The sequence below is a fragment of the Coloeus monedula genome, assembly GCF_965178545.1.
Source record: "Coloeus monedula genome assembly, chromosome: 13".
Taxonomy (NCBI): Eukaryota; Metazoa; Chordata; class Aves; order Passeriformes; family Corvidae; genus Coloeus; species Coloeus monedula.
The window spans coordinates 3,611,341-3,635,249 of record NC_138793.1 but is presented as its reverse complement, the minus strand read 5'-3'; the positions used below and the strand labels follow the sequence as shown (position 1 = coordinate 3,635,249).

Below are 23,909 nucleotides of genomic sequence, written 5' to 3'. Positions count from 1 at the left end.
AACCAATTCACAGGTTCCATAGCTTTGAGTCTCACCCTTGCCATGAGTGTATTTTTTCTGCACACCCTAAGCCTGCATTTCAGAGGGATCTTTCAAACATGTCAAAGCTCTTTCTAATATTATCTTCTCTTAAAAATCCATATGGCAGAATTCATCAGCACAGAGGAGACCAGCGAGGAAAAATGTTGAACAACAAAGAGGCAAAAATTAATTTGATCACATAAGAAAGAGACGTAAGAAACCACACAATAGGAAAAATGTGCAAAATATATGGAATATTTAGGAGTAGACAGATGTAGGGGTAGCAGGTGAGAGGACCAAAGCTGCAGAAGGAGTTTAAAGGGAAACTTATAACTAATTCTGAAATACTGAAACCAGCACCTAAATATCACCTGTATCACCTAAACATCACCTGTACCATGTTAATCTCATTCAGTTCATTGTTTTCCACAGATGGCTCTTTGCATGGTTTCATCTTTAGTAACCACAAAAAGATTGAAGAATTTGCTCTTGTGGGCATACAACTCTTAAGGGAACTTCCCAGTGTGACCATTGATGGGACTCTCTGTCAGTCACACTCCCAACCACCCCATGCTGTCACTGATGGGACCCAGCAGTGGCTCCAGGTTCCCTCTTGACTCCCCACACCCCACTCACAGCCAGACCAGGTTTCCTCACTGGTTCCAGCCCAGGTTTCACTCAGCAGTCTCAGATCTCTCGTTCCATAAAGCCATTTATTCCCAGCACGGTAACACAGACACAGCCCGAGCTTGTGCCTCTGAGAGGGACCCCCACAAAGGCTTTTATCCCTGGGCTTTTAGCCCTTCACAGCCCAAGCACAGGGAAGCCTTTGCTCTTCCTCCTGAGCCCTGGGCTCCTGCGCTGGCTCTGGGTGTTCCTCACCCAGCTGTGCCACTCGTCGTCGGATCCCCTGTCATGCAAAGGGTCACAGGTCACATCCTCCTGTCCCTCTGGGCTCCCACCCAGAGCTCAACGTGCAGCCTGCAAACCAAGCTACCTGCACCAGCTGCGTCCCTCAACACAAGCAGAATGCAACGTGGTTACTGGGATTTAAACAGGAGGCAAAAGCTCTGTGCATTGGCCACGCATTTCAGGAACCAGAAAATAAAGGCAATGCAAAAGTCTGAGCAAATGTCTGAGGGAGAGCCATTCAAGGCAGCTGTTCTTTAGTCTGGCTGGCCAGTTTAACTCCCTGAAAACAAAGGGTGCAGAAAACCAGAAAGTCCTTCAAAAGAGTCTGTCAGCAATGGGAAAGTAAAGGAGGGAAACAGCACCATCCAAGATGTCTTAATTTGCACAGGTCTCTGAATACAATACTATTTGTCACCAATAGCATGAATTTGTTCTGAACAAGCACTGGCCAGACACTTGTCTATGAATAAGAACAGAAAATATCTCTCTTCTAAATAAAAACCCAACCAAATGAAAAACCCCACAAAAATCCCACAGAAAACCTCCAAACTGGTCTTTTGCCTGTCAAGTATACCCACAAAAGAGCCACTTTCAGCATTGGCTCATGTTTTTCTGTTTCTCCTCCTAGTTTTGCTAGAAGTGAGAAGGCTGAGCTCATATTTTCCACCACTCAGATTAAGAATGTTTAAAATTATCCACACACATTTTAAATCTGATCACTTTTCAAAAGATCAACAAGTCTGAGGATCTTCATCCCTATTTCAAGAGAAAATGCAGAAGCAGTAATGCTCCATTCCTGTCTTTGAAGATTCCTACCTAAGACAGTGGCTGGGGGATGATGACAGCAGGAAACTGCCAAAAATTACCTCACTTCAGAGCACAAATTTAGCTGCAGGTGTCTTACCAGCACAAAGCTCTGAAATAGTGAATTATGGTTTGGAGAAAGTCAGTATTTATCTATGAAAGTGTTGTTAAATCAGGGCATATTTAGGATCTACCATGCTGGGAATCAAGAAATAAAAATCCAGTATGATGGCTTATGAGGAGTAAGCAAATTTAATGGCAATTAAATGGTCTGGTCATTGCCCTGCAGATGGAGGGGAGAGCCTTGCACAGGCCCTGGGAAGCAGCCAGCCCAGGAAGAGGAAATGTTCCTGCATGAACAATTCCAACATATTTATTTTCCTGGGAGAGATCAGCAGTCCATTAATAAGACTGTCAGTGAAGGCGTTGTAATGACACTCTTTGTATTTGCATTTGCTGCTTGTGTCTGCCTCCAACAGATTTCTGTTATTTTACAGCAGAGATTTTGCCTATTACTGTCTTGGAAAAAAAAACCTAAAAATGCCCATTTTCCCCTGTTTGACAGTTCTATAAGCAAATTTAATTTCTGCTTGAGGAGCTTAAAAATAATTTCACTTAAATAAGCAAAGACAGTAGTCTATGGAATTAAGCCCTTGTTTTATGTAAATGTCAAATAATTATATTAGGAATGCAAAAATAAGCCATCAGGAGGAACATAAATGCTTAGAACAAGATTGGCATTATTATTTTCATAGCCAGTCTGATAAGAGGCAATTTTACAATAGCAGTAGATGCTGAGGCTCCCATGAAGTCTAATGACAAGGCTGATTTCTTACAAAATCCTTGAGTATAATTATGTTTTAAAAAACTGAAAATGCAACGGGCAGACTTCATTTTTGTGTGGCTTAGTAAAGTGCTCTTCTGGCAACTTTGCTCTGACACACACATGTAAGGGAGATATAAAAATAAACTGGAGGAGTGTCTTGCAAATTTATTCCTTTTATTTTGTTCCCTTTTGACTTTTTGGAGGAAACAAAATGTAAAAGGACTTCACTTTACATCTGAATATTTCGGATCATAAACTAAGAATTGTGCTTTCCATGCTGTTGGTAAATCTCATGATCTGAGAAAATTAGTATGGAAATTTTAAGTATTTTTCCTTTAAAAACATTAAAATTATTGACTGGTTAGATATTAACCTGGGGAAATATACCCAATGAAACCAGATCTTCCTTTCTTTCCTTGTGTGATTCCCTGTGGCTTGGCTTCCCTTCAAGCAGAAAGTATTTCAGCTAATTTATTAAAGTATGGTTTGGCTGCAAGAAGGAACAGTAACATGGCACTGTTGGCACTACTGGCAACGAAATCCCCAAATTACTGAGGTGGGTCAGAGGAACACAGGGTACAAGTGGTGGAAGTTGGGAGCTTGGTTTACACTCAGACTTAGGTATGTCACAGATTCCTAACATGTTTGTTTTTGAAAACAAGTACCACAGGAAAAATATTACACAGCAAAACCGGGCCAAATAAGCATATTTTATCCCCCAATTTATGATGTTCATAGCTGCAGTACTATGAAACTGAGCTTCAAATGCTCTGTACCATAATGCTGTATCCTTCAAAAAAGAGATCTGGGGGACAAGCATCACCCAGTTCTCTCCACCAGGCTTTGAGGACAGATATTCCTGCAGTGCTGGCTCAAGTGTGTGCACAAAGCAGGTTCTGCCTGTACACTGAGTGCAGGACAGAGTTCCAGGGTTTGTGTGCTCCAGTTCAGGACACGACACAGGGTGGCAGCCCCGCATTCCCCACCTGCTCCTTTGCTTGTGTCAAATCCATTGTCTAAAATACAGTGCTAAGACGAATAATAAATTGTACTGTCATGCGTGATCCTATCAGCAGCTCCAAATTAATTAAGAATTCTCCTTGATTAAAATCCATGACCCGTATTGCCAGGCAGGGCAGCTCTCCTGACTCAGATGTGCAGAGCAGCCACCAGGGTTCTGTGGACCTGAACAATGCAGGCTCTTGTCGAGAGCTGGGTGTGAGTAAACTCATCCACACGTATCCAACAGCACTACTTTCATGCAACATTACCTCTGTGCTTAATCATTTATGGCTCTGAAACATAATAGCACTCAGAATTAAAAATGTCTGGGTTGAGCCTTCAATTTGCTTCTACATCAGCAAAGCTTTAATTTTTTCTGTCTTAATATGGCTAATTATCAGGCTTTGGTTTGGGCTTTTTAAACTGTTTTTTAATGTTTATCCTGCATACCCTGTACATATGTACTCACCTATCTGTTCAAAATCTCTATCACCATATTCACTGGAAAAAAATGTGCAGTTGTAAAAACTAAAAGAAATGGAGCTTGCGTAGAAATTAAGCTTTCTTTCAAAAATTCTCTACTTTAAACACCCGATACATTTTATTTTACTGGATTATATACAGCTTCCACTGCACAGCCTTTTAAAATCAATTATAAACCCAACAGAACAGTCAGAGTACACAAACACTTACTGGTTTCAGTGGCTACAATGGTGATGTTGTGCCATGTGCTGGTTTCTCTGTCCAGGGGTGTTGCCAGAGTTATTTTCCCATCCTCTGCGTTGATGTTGAACTGTCTCTCAAGGTCAGTGTGGCGATCAATGGAAAACCTGCAAAACAGACATCCCTGTAATCTACTTAATGAAGTTGGTGTAATCCATACAGTCACAGAGACAATTCAGGGAGTCCTCTGAGAGCTGCAGTTTTATAGCCAAATGGATTGAGAAGCTCAATAGCATAATAGTTTACAAGACAAAATGACAAACTGAGGTTAAAAAAACCTTAATAATTATTGCCCAAGGAGTAATTAGCTGTATACCCAGTGTGAAGGTCATGAAGTACCTTCAGGTTCACTGGGTAACATCACTGAAAATCAGTGCTGATCAAGAGTTAATTACACAATCCATCACATTTATTGGACAGTTTCTATGGTATTTCACAGTAACTGATGATAATTTCAACAGTAATGTATTAAGCACACAAAAATTTAGGGCTTTGTGGTTATTTTAAAAAATGGCTGAATAATATTATTTTACCAATAAATTTCAGATTAACGAAGCATGAACGATTCACCAAGCAAATTATTTGCTTATGGTTCAAGCAGCTCCATGGGCAGAGCAGAGTGAATCACCACCTTTTCCCATAAAACACTGCTGACGCTGGAGGCCTGATTCTTTTATGGGTTGACATCACTGATTTTTAGCAAAACAAGTTCCACCTGACAGGCAGTCAGAGTTTGCAAATGTGAATGTCCAGGTAAATTCTGCAGCCCGATCAGAGGCAGCCTGACAAGGAGACAGAGCTGCAGTGGATTGCTCCGAGGGTGCATTAAGCAGGATGATGATTTAAAGCTCAGGTCCAGATCACCAGGAAAGCTTTTATGTTTGTCCATTTGATCAGAGTTATTTTACTAATGAATTATTCGCGAAAAGAAACGCAATCACAAAATTGAGCCTTCAGTTTCTTGACAGGAAAGGTAGGGAAAGAGGGAGTTGAGTGATAAACTATTGATATGGTTCAACAGAAATTGACTTCAAGGGGTTTTACTGATCCTAATTGTGGATTTATTTAAAAGCCTTTTAAGCCTTTGTGTCTGTGTATTACAGAACCTAGCAGCATGCACTGGCAGTTCTTACATCTGTTCTGCATTATAGCAAGGCACAATGGGGTGAGCTGGGATATGGTATCAGACTCAATTACAATATGGAGTGGCCAGGAAAGTGACTCCAGACTGTTGGTTTCTCATCACTTCTCTACCTTTTGCAAGCACACTGTTAAAATTCTCCAATAAAAGTAAAAGAACATATTTTTCTACAGTGAGAATGGCACAGTTATCTGAAAATCAGCTATTCCATTCTGGATTGTGCTTTATCAGAAGCGATTTCCAAAAATATTCTGATTTGGAGGTCTCTTTATACACTGCAATAAATATATTCCAATGAAGTCAAGCTCATTCCAGCCTAACACAGTCAATTTTAATAGACACGGCACTAGGATCTGATTTCAAATCTTAGGATTATTGTGTTCCACCCTTTTTTAATAGTATTTCAGCACCAGGTATTTTCATATTTAGAATGGAAGTTGCATTGCAATTAGACTGCTTGTGAAATTCATTCTGTAAGATACAGCTCACTTCCAAAAACAGTTCTAAATGATGAAAGCTTATCAAAATCTCAAAGTTTAAGTGTTTAAATACTGCATTGTGAGAGATCAAGGCTAACTTGATCACACTGGTAAGGTACTTAACAACTAATGGACTTAAGAGGGAAAACGCCAGTTTAACTAGGAAATGGGATTTTGTTAGATATTTCCTTGTTTTGTTTTTAAATTCTGAGAAGAACTAGTTTTACTCACTTAAAAATTACTAGTTTGCTAAGAAGAGTACCAGAAAAATATGAAGTCAAATTCCAAATATCTGTGCGTAAAGCTGGGCAAGTGCATCTATATTTGGACATTTAAGTAAACTGATTTTCTCGTGAGCTCCACATACTCAGTTCTCAATGGTTTAATGGGAATTGCACAAAACTCAGCATTTCTGAAAATCAGGTCACTTATGTGAAAGAATAAAGCTGTAGGTGCTTAACTTCAGGCAATCATTTTTGAAAATGGATCGTAACTGTATCTTGATGTCTCCCTAGTTTCAATTAAAGTATTAGAAGTCAAATTCTGGTACTAGTGAAGTTAGTAAAAAAATACCTTACAGCCTTTCAGGTTTAAGATTTCACTCAAGAAAATACAAGAAAAGACAGCAAACAGCTCTTTTTAAGAAGTCATACTTAAAACTGTTTTTTCATTCTTGATTTTTATGTAATGATGCTGAAAGAACTCTACTGATATCACACATTTATAGAGTTTTTACAGTCCACAAACAAAATAAAATGTGAAATGCTCATATGCTATTCAGTGTTTAGTTGACCTGGGCTTGACGTAAATTCCACTGAGGGAAGACACAGTTTGTCTCCAAGGATCAATCCTTCCTTAAACTTCTACTCACGGCCTTCCTGCCATGCAGGCTTTGAAGTTATAAAAGAGGGAGTGATACATTTGTGAGTTTATTTTATCACATTCCATCTCGTCCTAGCAATATTGACTCACAACACAAACCCAGAAATTCAAGAGGAAACATTTTTAACATAAGTTGTGTGTCTTTGCAAGACAACAAAGAGGTAAAACCCTCTCCTGATTTTAATTTGATAAATATTTGTTACAAAACCAAAAAATAAAATCTGCAGTGTCATAAACCTGGGAAAACGAATGGTACATTTGCCATTTCCTTTTCATGATAATGGTGTTGTAACTCTTTTTAATGGGAATGCATTGTCAGATCCATAAAATATACATAAAACATGTATTTCTCTAAAAATGAGAAAAGAATATCTTGGGAAATAATATCTTTTGAAATTGCCATAAAGCCAGCACAGGTTATTGGGAAGTTTGGGTTAGTTTATGAGTCTGCTATGGCAATTATAGGAACAACCCCACAGTGGTTTCACAGAAGCCTGGAAACGATTCTCAGTCCTGCTCTTGCACTGCTGTTGTTATGACTTCATTTGATCTTCTCCTTATTTGCACCAATGCAAATAGGAGCAGAAATCCTTTTTTGCTGCTCCTACTGAGATTTGACTCTCATCACTGACACCCCAGGAGTGGTAAATCTCCATTTTTATTAATGCCAGGCGGATTGGACAACGTACTTAGTGACAGATAAACAACTGCACCGTTGGGGAGGCACAAAATATTGGATCTGGGTTTTTAAGGCCTGCTGTGAATTAAGAAAATGATCAACTGCTGCCAGAGATGAAATCTCTGCTGATATGAGTGGGGAAAACCTGCTCCAGTGAATCTTATCTCTCCACAGAGAAAACCACTGAAGGGCAGTGATTTATAGGAGGGCAGTTGCCGTATAGGAAGAAAGATTATTGCTCATGCTTTTTGCTATGTGTCTGGATCATGCTTTATCCAAGGTAATTCACTGCAGATAAACAGACCATAGATATAAAGTAACACCAGGAGCATGGAGTGAGTGCTGCTGGAACCAACAACTGGGTGCTAACACAGGATGATCTTTCCAGGTTCCACTCTTCCCACACCAGCCACAGCAAAGCCTTGCAGCTGAGCCAGACTCCCTGGGCCCTTTCCCAAGGGACAGGCATGCATCCAGATGTGGCCCTGACACACAATCCTGGAATTACTGGGTAGAATACAACAAACTACAGACCATTTTTACAGTTATTACCCAGCTTTGTAAATCCATTTCACCATCAGCCTTAAAAATGAGGAGGCCCTTAAGCATCATGCACTGCAGAATGGCAACTAAGGATCAAAAAGTGCTTGTGCTGCTTATTTTAAAGCTGGTGGATTAGAAAAAAAATCACAGAATCACAGACTATGCTGACCCAGAAGGATCATCGAATTTCAGCTCCTGGCTCTGCACAGGACAGGCCCAAAAATCCATCTATACATCTGCTTGTGAACCTATGAGAGGCTTTAGATCAAGTGAGAGAAAGATCAGACAATGTTTCTTCTCTTCTAAGCAAGCACAGAAAACAAATTACTGGTGTGTTGGTTAGAAATGAGGATGAACAATTTTTTTTTTTTCCTTCATAAAAAAGGAAAAAGAAAATCATAGAATGGTCTGGGTTGGAATGGACCCTAAAGACCATCTCATTCCAACCTCTGCCTTGGGCAGGGACACCTTCCACTAGACCACAGGACAAGCTTCTTTCCAGGCTGTATTTTATAATATTTTTACTAAATTCTCCAACATTTTATCCTTTGACTCAATTATCAGACTCTTCCCATGTTCAGAGATATCCAAGTTTTATTTCATTTACCCTGAATGTGTGGAGCCTTTGTGTAGCAATGCAAAGCAGACGTGGTATTGGGAGCACAGAAGGTGATTCATATTTTGTTTGTGCTGCCCGGGTTTTTATAACAAATGTACACAGTAGTTCTGTCTAAGCAAAATATTGATAGAACAGATATCTATTGAAAAATGTAATTTCCTTGAAATACAATTCGTTGTTGCTTGCTAAATTACAGTTTTGAAGAAAAAGGAAAAAAAAAAAACCACCATTAAAAAAAAGGCCAGGCAACACTGAACATTAAAACTGTCCATCAGTTTTTAGCTTGTTGTAATTTTTCAAGTTTTTAACTAAAGTTTAATATTTTTGAAATGACATCATAGAACAAATTCATAAAACTTGCATCATATACATGATACAATAACAGAAGAAACACCTGGAATGTACATTCCAACCAATAAAACCAAGCTTGAACATACTTCTGTTAGAACCTGCCAGGTTCCTATTTTGTTCCAAACTGGAAAGAAAGAAACTGTATTTCTGCATCCTACCTGTCTCTGACTAGCATTTTTTCTCCTTTTATAGTAGAATTACTAGCTTGAAATCAATTTTTTGGTCCTTAAAATATCTTTTATGCAAAAAAATAGGAGGGGGAAAAAAAAAAAAGCATTTGCGCTTTCTAGACCTCTCCCAAATAAAGCCAAATTAATCAGGTAAGCAAATGAGCAAAAAAGTTGCATAGAAAATTGAGGCCTGTAAATTCTTTAATTAGCTATTAACCCAATATTGTAGAAAAAATTAAATCTTTTAAAGTACTGTATCTATTATGCAAAAAAAAAAAAAAAAAAAAAGATGTAAATCATACTAATAAATCAGCAGTTTTTTTTAAATGTAATGAATTCTGGCCAATTCTGTTTCATGTATGCCAAGTGTTTCTGTATGACCTGATGAGCAAAAAAACATTCTAATTCAGTTTACAAACACAAAATATTTTTGTTTCTAAAAGTTTAAAGGTCTCTTGATTCATAAAATGAGGAAAAAGTGGAAATAAGGTAAATCTTTTACTCAGATCCATTTTTTGGGCTTGGACAGAATAAAGAGGGTCTGTTTTAGAATAGAGGTGGGTTTGTAGATGGTCAAAATTTTTAGGGGTTGGGGCAGGATGAGAAAAGAATTCCAGGGCAACAGAACAAGAGTGGAAAAACTGCCAAGGTGAAAGTGAAGCAGGGGTGAGGCCAAGCTGGGATGAGGAACAGAGGGGATGGGGAAGAGGCAGAGCAGCCAGGACCAAGCCAAGGGCAAAACTGAGCAGGGCAGAGGGAAGGAACTAAGGTTCTATTGAAAGAGAAATTGCTATGGAGCTGGAATAAAGGGAAGAGAGGCAGCTTGCTGTCACCATGGCTGGGCTCACACACCTCTGACAAATGTCAGAGGAACATTTTTGTACCAGCAGTGCAAGTGCAGTGCAGTGCAGTGCCTTTTTCACAGACACCAGTGGGCAGCAGCAATAAAATCAGGGACGGAGCCACTGCTCCAACGGTGACAGATCAGACCCTGCCATTCTATGGCACTTTTGTTTAGAAATCTATGGCAGCTGATGCTATGTTCACCTAGTTTTGAAAGCCTGATTTAGAAATGAGAATTTCAGAAGCACAGAATATCCTGAGATGGAAAGGACCAAGAGGATCATTGATGCAGCCCCTGTCCCTGCCCAGACACCCCACCAATCCCAGCCTGGGCATCCCTGGCAGCGCTGCCCAAACGCTCCTGGAGCTCTGGCAGCCTCGGGCCGTGCCCATTCCCTGGGGAGCCTGGGCAGTGCCCAGCACCCTCTGGGGGAAGCAGAACCTCTCCCTGATCTCTAGCCTGAGCCTGCACAACTCCAGCCGTTCCCTGGGTGCTGTCCCTGGCCCAGGAACAGAGCTCGGAGCTGTCCCTTGAGAGGAAGTTGTATAAAACTCAAACATACTCTCCAACATCTTCACACACAAGTTCTAATGGATCCAAACATGCTGGCAATTCTGAATTTCTAATTTTAAAGACTTTATACTATGATATGCAGCATGTAGGGCATCTACATAAAGGTTTAAAGTCCAGCTCCGCAACAACCCTGATGGAAGTGACAACGATTAGGAAATGATAGTGATAGAAAATGATGGATTATAACAACTAACATCGTCCTCCTGATGCTGCAGACTAAACTTGCCTGGCCTAAACTCCCTGAGGCAGCAATGCACCGTGATGATTACTGTTAAATAGACTCTCTCCACATACACTTCTGCCATGAATTTCACGTTTAGGTGTTGGTTTTCCTAATGCCTTTAGCAGGCACTACTACACAGACTAGAATGTGCTTTGGAACACTCTCATCACACCATGCAATCACTACCAAGGGGGAGGGGAAGATGTGTGCTCATCAAATGAGATAAAACCCACTGAAATGATCAAACTGGAATAAAATATTTTTTTTTCAAATTAGATCAAAAAGGGAAAATATTTTAAACTGAAGATGCAAAAGTCATATGGGCATAATCATCTCTAACTTTGTATGTTTAAACCAGGAATGGGTTTAGACAAAGGAATACAAAATATGTTTTGACAACCTTACAACTGCATGGCACAAACTCAATATTGTTAGTGCAGACTACTGGATTATTTAAATTCACTGCAGAGATACACTCCGATGATTCAACCTCATCCAACCTCATTTCTCATAAGAACCACTCACATTTCTTACTTTTGTTGCATTCCTCTGTTTCATAAGACTACTCCTATGGCAAGGAGCATTTTGGGGACTTTGAAAATGATCCAAACTGATAAAACTAACAGCATAAACCAAATCCAGGCGTTTTCACAGAAACAGAATGGCATGAGAACAGTCACACAATAAGTGGGGAAATACCCTTGGGATCTGCCAGGAGTTTTCCCAAAGAGCACTTTAAAGCAGCTCTACCTTATAGGGCTGGAAGACACGTCGGGGTCATGGGCTGTCACCTGCCCCAGCACAGAGTTGAGAGCAGCATTTTCATGCACTTCCAGAAGGTAGGTGGGTGAGGAGAAGACTGGTGGCTCATCAGCATCTTCCACCACGATCTTCACGGTTGCTGTGTCCTTGAAGGGTCCCCCACTGAGGAAGCGAGGGTCGATGTGAATGTTGGCTGCTTCCACCTTCAGAGTGTAGGACTTTTTGGTCTCAAAGTCCAGTGGCTGTTGAGAAGGACAAAGATGAATGTCTTTCACTAATGGCCACAGAGGACAAGTGATGATGATGCTGATGGATGGAAGTTATGTGCATTTTTAAGCACATGGAATGAGTTTTAATGCAGTCACTTCCCTCTCCCAGAAACCCAACCTGCAGATTTCCTAGGCACGTACTGACAGATGTTTATTTACCAGCCTCAGAGGAAACAACACTGTTTCCTTGTTTTTAACAAGAAATTTACTGAAATATTCTCTCTCATGAATTATACCATTACAATTACATATCAGACAAATACTGCAAATTTGTTGGGGATGACATGAGTTGCATACCAATAATGCACTTCATCAGTTCTTTACTGGTTGGAGATAGGAAAAAAAAAATTAAACTGGCTCCACAAAGAATAAATATTTTATTACTTCCAGAACAGTGTGAAAAATGCAAAGAGCTAGCAATTATTATTTGTTGGACAGGAGAGGCGAAATGTAGAGCTAATCATATAAGAAAGTACTTCAATATTATTGCACTACAAGTACCTCTGTATTTCAGTTTATAGGAGTAAATGAGGTAGACACCTCTCAGGAATTTCTTCAAACTGTAGCAATTTCTACTTCTGTATCTTCTTTTTTTCTTTTTATTTTCCCCACAGACAGAATCACAAAACAAATTACTTTATTCTATCAATTTACCTGCCATGTTCACCAGTGTTTTTACTATTTTACAGTTCCATATTAACTCATAAAAGATGAAAACTCAGTGGATTTAAGGGACTGAAATATCAAATGAACCCCAAATCTGTGACACTTCTGTGTTAGACTTTTTCATTACAGGAGATTCAAGTTTGTGTCTTGAAGCACATTACTATATTCACTACATAATTCTCTTGTGTCTCACAACGATTCAAATTTCAAAGATGCAAATTGCCAAGCATTGGAAAGATATTAAGATTTGCATTATAATGTCTCAGGGATAAAAAGAAGAGGACATAGACACTCTGAATCTGCAATGCAAATACCAGCAAGGGCACAAACAGGAATCTTCAGGAAGTCTGTCAAAGCCTTCAATATGTATATTTTCAAATTCTGTTGATTTTTTTCAGGTATGAATCAAGCTCTAATGGGATTTGCTCTTTCCCACAAATTCTAGTAAACACAAGAAAACCTTGCTTCTTTAGCAGCTCTTAAATTAGTAAGCTTTTGAAATTATGAATGGGGATTTAGAAATCAGCATATTCACAATTTGCCAATCATGGCTCCTGTAGCACTTTTTCAATTGCTTTTCATATGCTTTACAGAAATGACAGCACCCCAATACATTTAGTCATACCTAATCAGAATATCATATTGAAAATTTACTCAGCATTGTCTAAAGCCCATGATTTTATGCTGAAGAAAATCTGTTGGTGAGCAGCACCCTCCATACATCATCTACTGGAGTAGAACCAAAATTATTATTGCTGTCAAAATGAAAATATGAAACAACATTATGGTTGAGACTCAGTTATGAAATAAAGCCAAGGGAACTGGGGCAAAAGGCTAATTGCCTCAGCTTACAGGAGAGGCCACGGCATACAATAAATAACAGTAAGGAAGAGCTGGGATGTGTATCATAATTTTCTCTTTAGAAAAACAAATGTAAATTTAGATAAATATGCATCAGTTTATTATAAATCTACAGTGCTGACCTACTCACTGAGAAAGAGAAAATACAAAGTTTTGACAGACAACCTGCCTGACCTCTTTAATGACAGGTACAAGTGGAATATTAATTACCTGTACTCATTGGATTCACCTCTTCTCACTGAAATATCACGTTTTTTGTTTACTTTTGTTTTTTATAGACAAAGATTCATTTAGAGTGATCTGTGCTATGCAGTTAAAACCCTCTCTGCCACTGCTATAAATTATATTCATATCCTTTTTCAGAACACAGCATGAGAAACAGCTTTTTCTCCTTCCCCACAAAATAATGACAACTAAATCTGCAATTAATATTTCCCCAGCTTTACCAGAGGAGTTTTGTTCTATGCTGCCTCTTCTCATACTTCTGTACATAACTGGGTGGTGCTTTTGTTGTGTACATGCAAATACTTCACCTTGCACACATCAAGACTGTACAAGCATAGAAAAGGTAACCTGGTTTTCTTTAGGGCCCAAATTTGGCACTTCTCACGTGAAACTACTGATCTCGTTAATAAAATTCACTGAAATCCCTGTTCATTGAGTGAAGACAGTTCAACATGAGAACAGGTAGAAGATGAAGCTCTCACACATCAGTTAATTTACTTAATACACTGGGATTTATTTTTCTCTGAACAGCTATACAGGAAATCAAATGATTGAGAGAAGTTATTTGATGAATACTCAGCCAAGATTTTTTGGAAGTTTAAACCACCACTAAAGTGGAATCTGATCTATTCTTCTTTGGAACCAAGGGAGCAAAACCTGTGTATTGTGACCACATGGAGCTTGGATAAGATGAACACATTTCCAACATCCATGGATGTCTCCCCAGCTGTCACCTCAATGAAAATTTGGAGCAACATGGCCAATACACCCCTTTTCATCACTCCACTGGCTTGACACCTCATCCATAGAAGGAAGAATCCCTGGAAATCCAGCACCTTACAGAGCAAAGTCTGGCTGGGTAGTTGTATGTACAATAAACATTGATGGTTTTTAACAGAGATATGATTTACCTTTCTCACTCTAATAATGCCGTCCTGAGTTTGGGCATCTGTAGTAATCTCAAATATATCCATTCCATCTCCTTCAATAATATCATAGGATGATTTAGCATTTTCTCCAATATCCAGGTCATTTGCTTTCACCCTTCCTATTGGTTCACCAAGAGCAACATCTTCCATTACTGAGAAGTGATACAGACCTTACAAATAAGAGGAAAAGACTAAACATTACAGCTGGTCCCAGTGTCCCCTGTGTGCTCTTCAATGTTTACACTTCCCCAACACCGACTCTTGAGATGTGCAACTGATCCAACCCCCATTTACACAAGTTATTGACTGAAAGCAGCAAAACCTGGTCCTCACACCAGAATATTCACTTTACTGGAGGTGAGTGTCCTTTCCATTCCAGCAGTCTCCTGCTTCTTCCTTGCAGGGGTGTTTTGTGTTGGCAAACACAAATAATGAGCTCCTTTCAACACTGCAGAACTTACCTTTTTTTACAGATATTTGATTGACAAGGAGCTACAATTCAACCAAGAAACTCTGGCTTTTACTCCATAGTCTACTGGTCTAATACTTTAAAAACCTATTGTGTAAACACTTACATAACTTCAAATATTAACTACTTTTTTAAATGTAATTTGATTTTTTTTTTGTTTAAGCCCTTCCACCTCTCTTTTGTGGTAAGAAACTAATCAGGAAACAGTCAAGGAAACTCCCAAAATTTGTGTTTTATTGGAAACAATAACTTTTCATAGCAATCATTACTGTGTTTACTATTCGTTGTAAAGTTAGACTAAAATCCACTAGAAATTGCTATTCAAATTGTCAGCATTTTATTTTTTGTTACACCTGCTTCAAACCTTTTAAGCTAAAAAGCATCAAAAATCTATTTAAATGTATTATTTTAGGTAGGAATTTTACTAAAGCAAAACCCAAACCAGCCATTTTCTTTTGTATCTCCCAGTTCCTAACAATACTCTAAAAACCAGAAGACACACATTTTACACCCAAAATTCTCTCTGGAGTCCTTATATTTCTACTTCCTTATAATTTATGTTTATTGAAGCTGAGGTTAACACATGATCTAATCAAGTGAAATGCTGCTCAGGAGTTAAAATAGGCAAAAGGAATTCAAAGATAACAGAGATTATTTAAACAGTTTTTGACACAGGATTCTGGCCTTGTCCTTCTCTGTCCTCCCCGCTGTTCCAAGACAATCTGTGGTTATTACTGTGAAGTGCAGGTAATCGTTTTCCAAGAAACCATGTTCTGGAGTTGTTGCTTTACCTGTTGTAGCTAATTGCAGTAGCAACAGGTGAAAATAGGAAGGAAACAGTGAGGAATTCACAAATACAAGTATTAGCTGTAAAATACAGTCCCAAAGTGATTTGTTTTTAATGTTTCCAGGCTAAATTGTTAGAGATAATTTGGAGATCATCAAGATTCCTCAGAATATCCATAATGGCTCACAAACAATGAGCAGCCAAAGCAATGAAGTGCCTTGGGAGACTAAATTATGTGTTCATCATTTACACTGCTGTCCACACTTTGTGGTTTGAATCTCCAGGCACAGCTGATTGCATTGTTAAGTAGAAATTTTGCTCTCAGATTTAGTAAAATAGTTTGCAAAATATTAGGAATAAATTAAAAATTATGATGCAGCTAACTCTTTTACACAAATATCTCTCCAGACTTATGAATTGTGTCATAGTGCTGAGCTGACCAAAATATCCACACTGGGCATCTTTGAGAGCCCTGGGTTTCCACAGCAGTGCACAGTTCTTCTCATTACAATTCTGTGGTAAACTGCCAGGTTAAAAACTTTGGTGACTTATTAAATGCCTCTAAAATTATTTTGGAGAGATCACAGAAGTAGTGAAAGTTCATCTTTTTCATTTCTAAAACCCAGGAGGCTAACACTCTGAAATCAAACCATAAATTTACATTTCTGTCCTGCCTGGAAACAATAACCTGATAAAACACCCTGTTTCCTGAGCTCATTACCATTTATTGTGCAAGCAGCATGTATTACATCTTATGAATTTCGATTTCATTCTGGCTAGGCTTATTGTAAGTTGGATCCTTTCTTATTTTCCTTTCCAAGCAAATGCAAACTGTGCTTCAACAGAGTAAAAAAAAAATGTCAGACTTGCTCAGCTCTTGTCCAAGGGCAGAGTTGTGACTAATCTGTGGTGCTGGGCAGCAAGCTCAGAATGCTGCCTTTTAAAAGGCAGAATCTGGAATAACACCCAGCTATAATATTGCTATGGCTCATCATTAAAAGCAATAAATAGTACATGCAGGGTTTTTTTTCCCTAATGAATTTGCATAATGGCCAGTGGTTACTCTTAGAGGGAAGCTTGAATCCTGAGTGGGCTGTAACAGCTTCGGAGGCAACATCTTCCTCGTTGCTGCAGCAAACTCATCCAGGAGCAAATGTATTCCAGGGATAATGATGCAGTCTTGCTGATGCCCCCAGTCAGTGTGTCACTGTGCCCAAAAGCACTGGGAAAGGGCAGTTTCCATGCTGTGCTCCTGGGCTTCCCCCAGTTTGGACCAGTTGTGCTGCTGATTTTTGGGTCAGATTTTTGACATATTGGCAGCCAAAAGCTATTTGAGTCAGTGCTGGTACAATATAAAAAGCCAGGTAAGCTGGCAAAGGTCACTGAGTTGGAGCCACAGGATGGTGCAGGTATAAAAGAGACATCCCTCTGCATCCTGGTGATACAGTTCATCTGCAGACATTTACATTATTAGGGAAATTGTTGGAAAACACTAACACAGAGGGGAAGGCAATGCAATGGGACATGAAGTAAAACATGTATGCATTTCCTTCTTTATGAGAGAAAACCTTTTATTGTGCAGAGTGCTTATCTGTTAAAAACCACTAAGATGAGGTAATAAAATGTGTATGTTGAAAATAAGCCTTTGCCTCTGCTTATTTATATTAGATTTGCCTCTCTTTCTCTCCATCTCTATGTACGTGTTCTACAGGCTACAGAAGCATATTTATCATATGCTGAGCAGTAGGACAAACCCATTTCACTCTGTATCCTCAGAAGAGGGAAAAAGTGGAGTTCAAGTCATCCATACATGGAAAAAAAAAAAAAAAAAAACAAAAACAACTTTGGGTCCCTGAGCACCCAGGTAGAAAAACATAGTTCTAAGAAAGCAAAAATGATAGAAAATCTAGATGCAGGCTCAAAAACCTTTTATAATTCTCCAGAAGGAGCTGGATAAAATGGTAAGTTTCTAATAGTGCATTAGATTGCACCTGTTCCAAATAAAATCAATCCAGTCATTATGCTCATTCTTCCTCTTTTTTTTCTTTTTGTCTTCATCTTGGAAACAGACTACAAATCTTGCAGAGAATCTCAGCAGGATGCCAAATCATTTTAACTTAGCCCAGCAAGATACCCATTGGAACCACAGTAGAAAATATGGATTTTGAATTAAAGATCAACAATTATCTAGATTCAGACTTATCTTCTTTGTTTCCTTCAGTATTGTCTAATTAGTCAAGGCTGTATTCCTTTTATCTGTTATATGTGTCTTTTACTGGTGGTGTCACTTGTCTGCATGAGACGGAAGCAACAAAGCACACAAAAACAACTGCACTGAGAGGAAATAAATCTGTTTTCAAAAGTCTCCAGGCCCTTCTGGGTGGATGTAAGAGGGGTAACAAGAAAGGCAGAGATCTGTATACACTCTTGTGGGCATGATTCCCTCTTTCCTAAGCTCTTAATCAGGCAGAGAACTATTAACCTTGTTGTAGTAGCAACTACATTTTTAAAAGTTAAATTAAAAGCCAGGCATTATGAAGATTAAAAAAAAAAAAAAAAAAGACTTATTAAAAAAAACCCCCAAAACAATGCTACAATACCTTCTTATAGGATATACACATATATATAGTGACACTTACTCTGTGCAAACTTAGGAGGATTGTCATTCACATCAGTGAGTGTAATTGTCACTGTTGTAGTTCCAGAGAGTCCACCCATATGTCCTCCCATGTCCTTGGCTTGGATGACCACAAAATATTCTTCTTTGGCTTCTCTGTCCATGTTGGGAAGAGCTGTTTTAATTATAGCTACAATAATGCGGAGGAGAAACAGTCAGGCATAGACACAAATTCAGTATGCAGCTGGTTTTATGGATATAGGCGAATATTGGTATACAAAAATATCAAAGGTCCAGTTAGCTTGGCTCTTAACACAAAGGATGAAGAAGAATTCGAGATTTTGAAAAAATTGCATTAGAGGTGACCTACCTTGATTGAATTAGAAGTGCACTGAAACTGAGGTTCAAAACCCAAGAATTAATCATAGTTGTGATACATATTTGTTTTACATTTTATTCCTGACAAATGTCTTGGTTTCCACCCTACCTCCCACAGAAATCCATCTTTTCCCCACAGAATTCCCAAACAGAAGACAACCACATAGAAAGCTGACTCTGTGAACACCGTTAACCACATCTGTTCAGATTGTTTAAAATATTTTAAACCCAGCCCATTGTTTAATCTGCTCTTGTGTATATTGCAGGCTACAGTTGTTCTCTTAGTCTTAAACTGAGTGTGTAAACTTGAACAGGAGAGGGACAGACTCCACTGTCCCTCCTCAAAGGGTTCACCTGTGGGGCAATGACCTCAGGAAGCTGCCATCACCTACTTTACCAGGTTAGAAGCTTTTAAACCTACAGAAGTTAAATCATCTGATGTATATCAAAATATAAAATGTCAGTGGGCTGAAGGAAATATCAGCAATGGACCGTCTGGTTAATTTTGGGGCCAGATCCACTGTAAAGTCCTATAGATTTCATGGACATCTGGTAGAAGAAATAATCATGAAATACTCAAACCATTTTTTCTTTCCAAAACTTTTCCACCTGTACTGTGCTATCATATCCACAATACGTATGGAAAGTGCAATACTCAAAGTTTAATGGTAAATTTAAATAGTGCTCAATGAAGTTTAGTAAAGTCTACCATAATAATAAGATCATAATGGACTAAAGAAGCCCCGCTAAACCTAGGGAAAACAATTCAAAATGTTAAATTGAAATATGGCTTTTTATTTCTTTTAATCTATTTTATAAAAATGCCATTAAAAAAGAAATCATTTTTTCTTGCAGGCATCAACAATAACTCAACAATTCTTTGTTTTAGTTTTGATTTCTCTGTTGGGACTGGAACAAGTGTGGAGGCTTCATCCAGCTCTTACTCTTTTGTGGGACACAGTTTCTATTAAATAAGCTTTTTAGAAATGGCACTCTGGCTGAAATGCTGAGATTACCTATTCATGTAGAATAAAGAAATATTCCTTTAGCATTAATAGAGATGCCTTTTAGTAAATTCTAAAATTTATCCATTCTAAAGTAAATGCTAATATTTATTAAATATCCATTTATCTTTAACAATACAATACTAAGAACCTGATCAGACCTTCTTTTCATGGCTGAGGACCACGCTGAGAGCAAGGGGGTGTAAGGCATTTACAATAAAGCAATACACTTCCTCCATAAACCACCAAATATAACATGAGAGCAGACTTGTAACCTACACTCTTGCAAATTTTTTCCATAAAATATTTTTGGTTTCTGCCTCAAATATTTTGTAATTCTGGGGGAAAATGAAATCTCTGCCTTACGTCTGCAACAGCCAAGCCAGAGGAATCTCTTGTTCCCGAGGAACTCAGAGCTACAGAAGGGTTGGGGTTGGAAGGGACCTCTGGAGATCAGCAGGTCCCCCCTGCCAAGGAAGGGTCACCTGGAGCAGGTGACACAGAACATGTCCAGAGGGACAGGAAAACTCACAATCAGCGAGGTTTTTATTCCAGCATGGGGTAAGTGGGGTTTGGAGACTCAAGGCCAATGGCACAGCAGGTGAAAGTGCCTCAGGAGGGAACCCAAATTATTCTGCCACACACTGAAGAAAATGCTTGTGTTAAGTTTTCTGAGTGAAAGCGGGGGAACAATAAACCCCATTTATCAGATTTGATAGGTGCAAAATACAGTCAGTGAAAGAGTAGGGTCATTTCCTCCATGGCAGCCTGGGTAGGAGAGTAAATGATGCTTAATTCTAAAAGCATTTGACAGTTGTGGCTGGTTTGGACTGACTGGGTTACTATTGATAAATTATAATGATGTATTCTGCAAATAAGTCTATTGTTATAAGTGAAATGACTCATAAAAAGCATTCTAATGCAAACCTAGGCAATCAGAATTTGGTTCACATTCATTTTTTTCATAATAAAGCTGATTCAAATATCAATGAACCCTTATTACAATGGGGCTTGTATTAAGCATACTATACTTTATCTCCATTATTTATTTTTAGACAGAGTTTCAATGTTTGTTTGGGTTTTTTAATTTAATTTACATCATTAACTGTAGCCTACAGAAGAGTTGTATGGGATGCCATATTTTGTATTCTGCAGTTTCCACTGAGAAAAGTCAATTATTTCACTCAAGAGATGTTTTTTCCTAGACAGGTATTTTAATTTGTCTCTTGATGCATGGAACACTTTAGCCCTTGCCTATGGTTTGAAATATATCAGGCAGATTAGCACCTTTAGAAGTGCCAAAATGAAAATTAAAATTTGGGCTTTTAAGATACAAAAAATTTTGGGTTTCTTTTTCTGTATAAAGGTACTAACACAAGCTGTTGTTTCAATAGTTTTATACATATCTGCTGTCACAGACCATAAACCACTTGCCAGAAGCTGAGTCAAAGTCAAGTTTCAATTTCAAACACAATAAAAGACTAAAAAGCACTTTACTGTTTAAATTACTATAAGAGGAACTGAAGGTTTTTAAGCACCAAATCTATGCAAATTACACAGGCTGATTGTTACTGCTGCATTCAGAATCTATGGAATCGAGGTCAGCAACAGGGAAGTGTTGATATCTCTTAGGAGGCAAATTAATAAACACCAAAAAGCTCCATTCTTGTCTATTGTGATCAAGACAAATACAAGCTGAGAGAGTTCTGCATAGAGAATCTCAAGGATATTTATTTGTTCTTTTGCTTTATTCACCACTCCTCAGGCTGGGCTTGCAGGAAGTACTGAAAGCATCTGCTTATTTTTAGAACCCAATCCAGGCTCACCAAATACCAACATGCACCCAGCACACAGAACATTAACTCACAGAGCATTCAACCTGCTCTGCTTCAGTTCAACCCAGAAACAAATGGAGAATAAAATCATAATCACTTTCAGCATGCAGTGATGGATGAGAAGGAGATGTGCCAAACAGGAGTAGTTTAAAAGTGAGAGAATTACCATAAACTAATGTAAGGCAGGTAGATGCTTGTTGGAAGATTGTATTCAGAACAGTTATCAATGGCTTACTGTCAACTGGAGAGATGGATGACATGGTTCATGGGGTTTGTTCTGCTTCTAGAATCATTCAATATTTCCTGAATGCCGGAAGGCAGGGAGAACTTATCAAGCCTTTCAGATGGCACTGAGTTGGGAGCCTTTGCAAGTACAGGAAGAATATGATTAGAGTTCAAAACAATTTTCACAATTTGGAGAGTCTGAAATAGCAGGATGCAACTCAATTTGGCAAGTAAAAAGCATTTTGTGTGAGGGAAACAATTAACTTCCCAATTACAATAGAGCAGATGACTCACAAGACAGAAGAGAATGTGGAGTCAAAATGAGCTGAATGTGAGAAAACAGCAATTTGCTGATAAAAATGCTCAAGCATTTCCTGGAGTATTAGTTAGTAAGTTGTGTGGAAGAACTATGGCATAATCTTTCCAGTGCACTCACACAGGTAAGGCTGCAGCTGGAACAGTGTGTCCAGGTTTGAAAAATACTGATTTTATAGTCAAGGAAGAATAAGGAAAGACTTTACCACCAAATATGTAAAAACTACTGGGAGCTACTCTCCTCTTCTACTGGGGATAAGAGAATGGGCTTAAAATATAACCCCAGAATGGGTTTCAGCTGCACCAAGAGAGATTTCAGTTGAACATTAGGGGAGTGCAGAAGGCTGCCTGTAGACTTTTCAGTTTTGTATTCCCACAGGATTTAAGGATCTATCAGTCAATTTTCTGCCAAAAATGGGAAGGGAAAAACCTGATCCTTTTTGGGGCCAAGGGCACTCACTGCATTCTCACCTGAGGTTCCTTCCCTCCATAATGTCTAAGTTACGGCTTAGTCTCCTTGTAGCCTGAAATAATTCCCAAACCTTAGTGCTCTGAAAACATTCATGGACATGTGGTACAACCACTGAACAGCCACTCCCAGAATTTCCCTACAGATCATTTCCTTCAAGCTGGAAAGATAAGGAAGCAGCTTGGAAGGTAAAGAAGCCAAGAAGCAAGCTATTCCTTCCAAGGATGAAACTTGCCAATATTAAAGTGCCTATATTTTTTTTTTTTTTTTTGGCTGAGTTGCTTTTCCTAAACAGCCATTGGTGTCCCACTGCTCAACAGCAAATAAAGCAGCTGCAGAAGGGGATTTACTTGTGCAGTGGTCCTGACTGCACACACTGAGCAATTTGCACAATCTGCCTCACAACTTGAATCAGTTAAAATGCACCCCTGGGGACTACTTTCAAAAACCTATTTGGAAGAATATACACTGTCTCACTCCAGAAAAGACCAGGGGAAAAGAAGCAAAGTGGCAGAGGCTGCAGCTCATGAAAAGGAAGAAGAGAAGCAAAAGAAGCAACAGAAATAAGGACCTGGCTTTCACCTTTCTCTCCATTTTTTAAAGGACCTCTTTATGATAATGCTATAAAACTGTACATAATAATAATTGAGCACATGGCACAAAACCAAGCAAGCACTATGCAAAATTGGAACCTGGCCCTGAAAAGCCTTTCTCAAGCATCCCATTCATCTCCCATGCTTTGTTGAAGACTTCCTGCTATTTCGACTTGCATACTTTGATACTTTGGAACTTTCCCTACTTCATGTTGCAAGAGCTAAGTAATTGCTTTGATCTTCCTTCCGTGCCAAAATCTTGGTGGAGATTCTTATTAAATATAACAGACATTTAGGTCCCAAACTCCTCAAAATCAATCTTGCAATTTCTTCAGAGAGCCGTGAGAGGAATTCTTTGTTTCACCAAGAAGCACAGTGTCCTCAGTGAGGTTTTAGCAGTTCATAAAAAAGGTTCATTTGGAGATCTCTGGAAAATCTATGCCATAATTCTTAAAAAATGAGTAGATCACAACTACATTTACTCAGAGTTTAAAAAAATGTAGTACTTTGATGATGTGATAAAGGAATACTGATCCACTATTTTAAATTCTATTCACCTTTATCATAATCTCCTTAACAAGAATTATCATCAAATATTCTAATTTCTTGTTTAGTTCTAATGCCGTAGGATTTTTATTTTAGCAGAAGGAAACATATCTGCAATCTCTAGCAAGGCTGCCTAACTTTCCATAAAAGTCATTAATTACAGGAGT

General features: G+C 38.6%; 1 protein-coding gene across 1 annotated transcript in view; it reads right to left on the bottom strand.

Moving 5' to 3' along the window:
• The window catches only part of CDH8 (cadherin 8), a gene marked incomplete at both ends in the record, with an annotated part of 134,138 nt that overhangs the window by 46,895 nt on the left and 63,334 nt on the right, over positions 1-23,909 (bottom strand). Inside the window, 4 exons of the mRNA XM_082290311.1 lie at positions 4,259-4,395; positions 11,543-11,796; positions 14,487-14,674; positions 18,400-18,567. Coding sequence (XP_082146437.1) covers positions 4,259-4,395; positions 11,543-11,796; positions 14,487-14,674; positions 18,400-18,567 — 747 coding nt within the window. The remainder of the gene's footprint in view (positions 1-4,258; positions 4,396-11,542; positions 11,797-14,486; positions 14,675-18,399; positions 18,568-23,909) is intronic.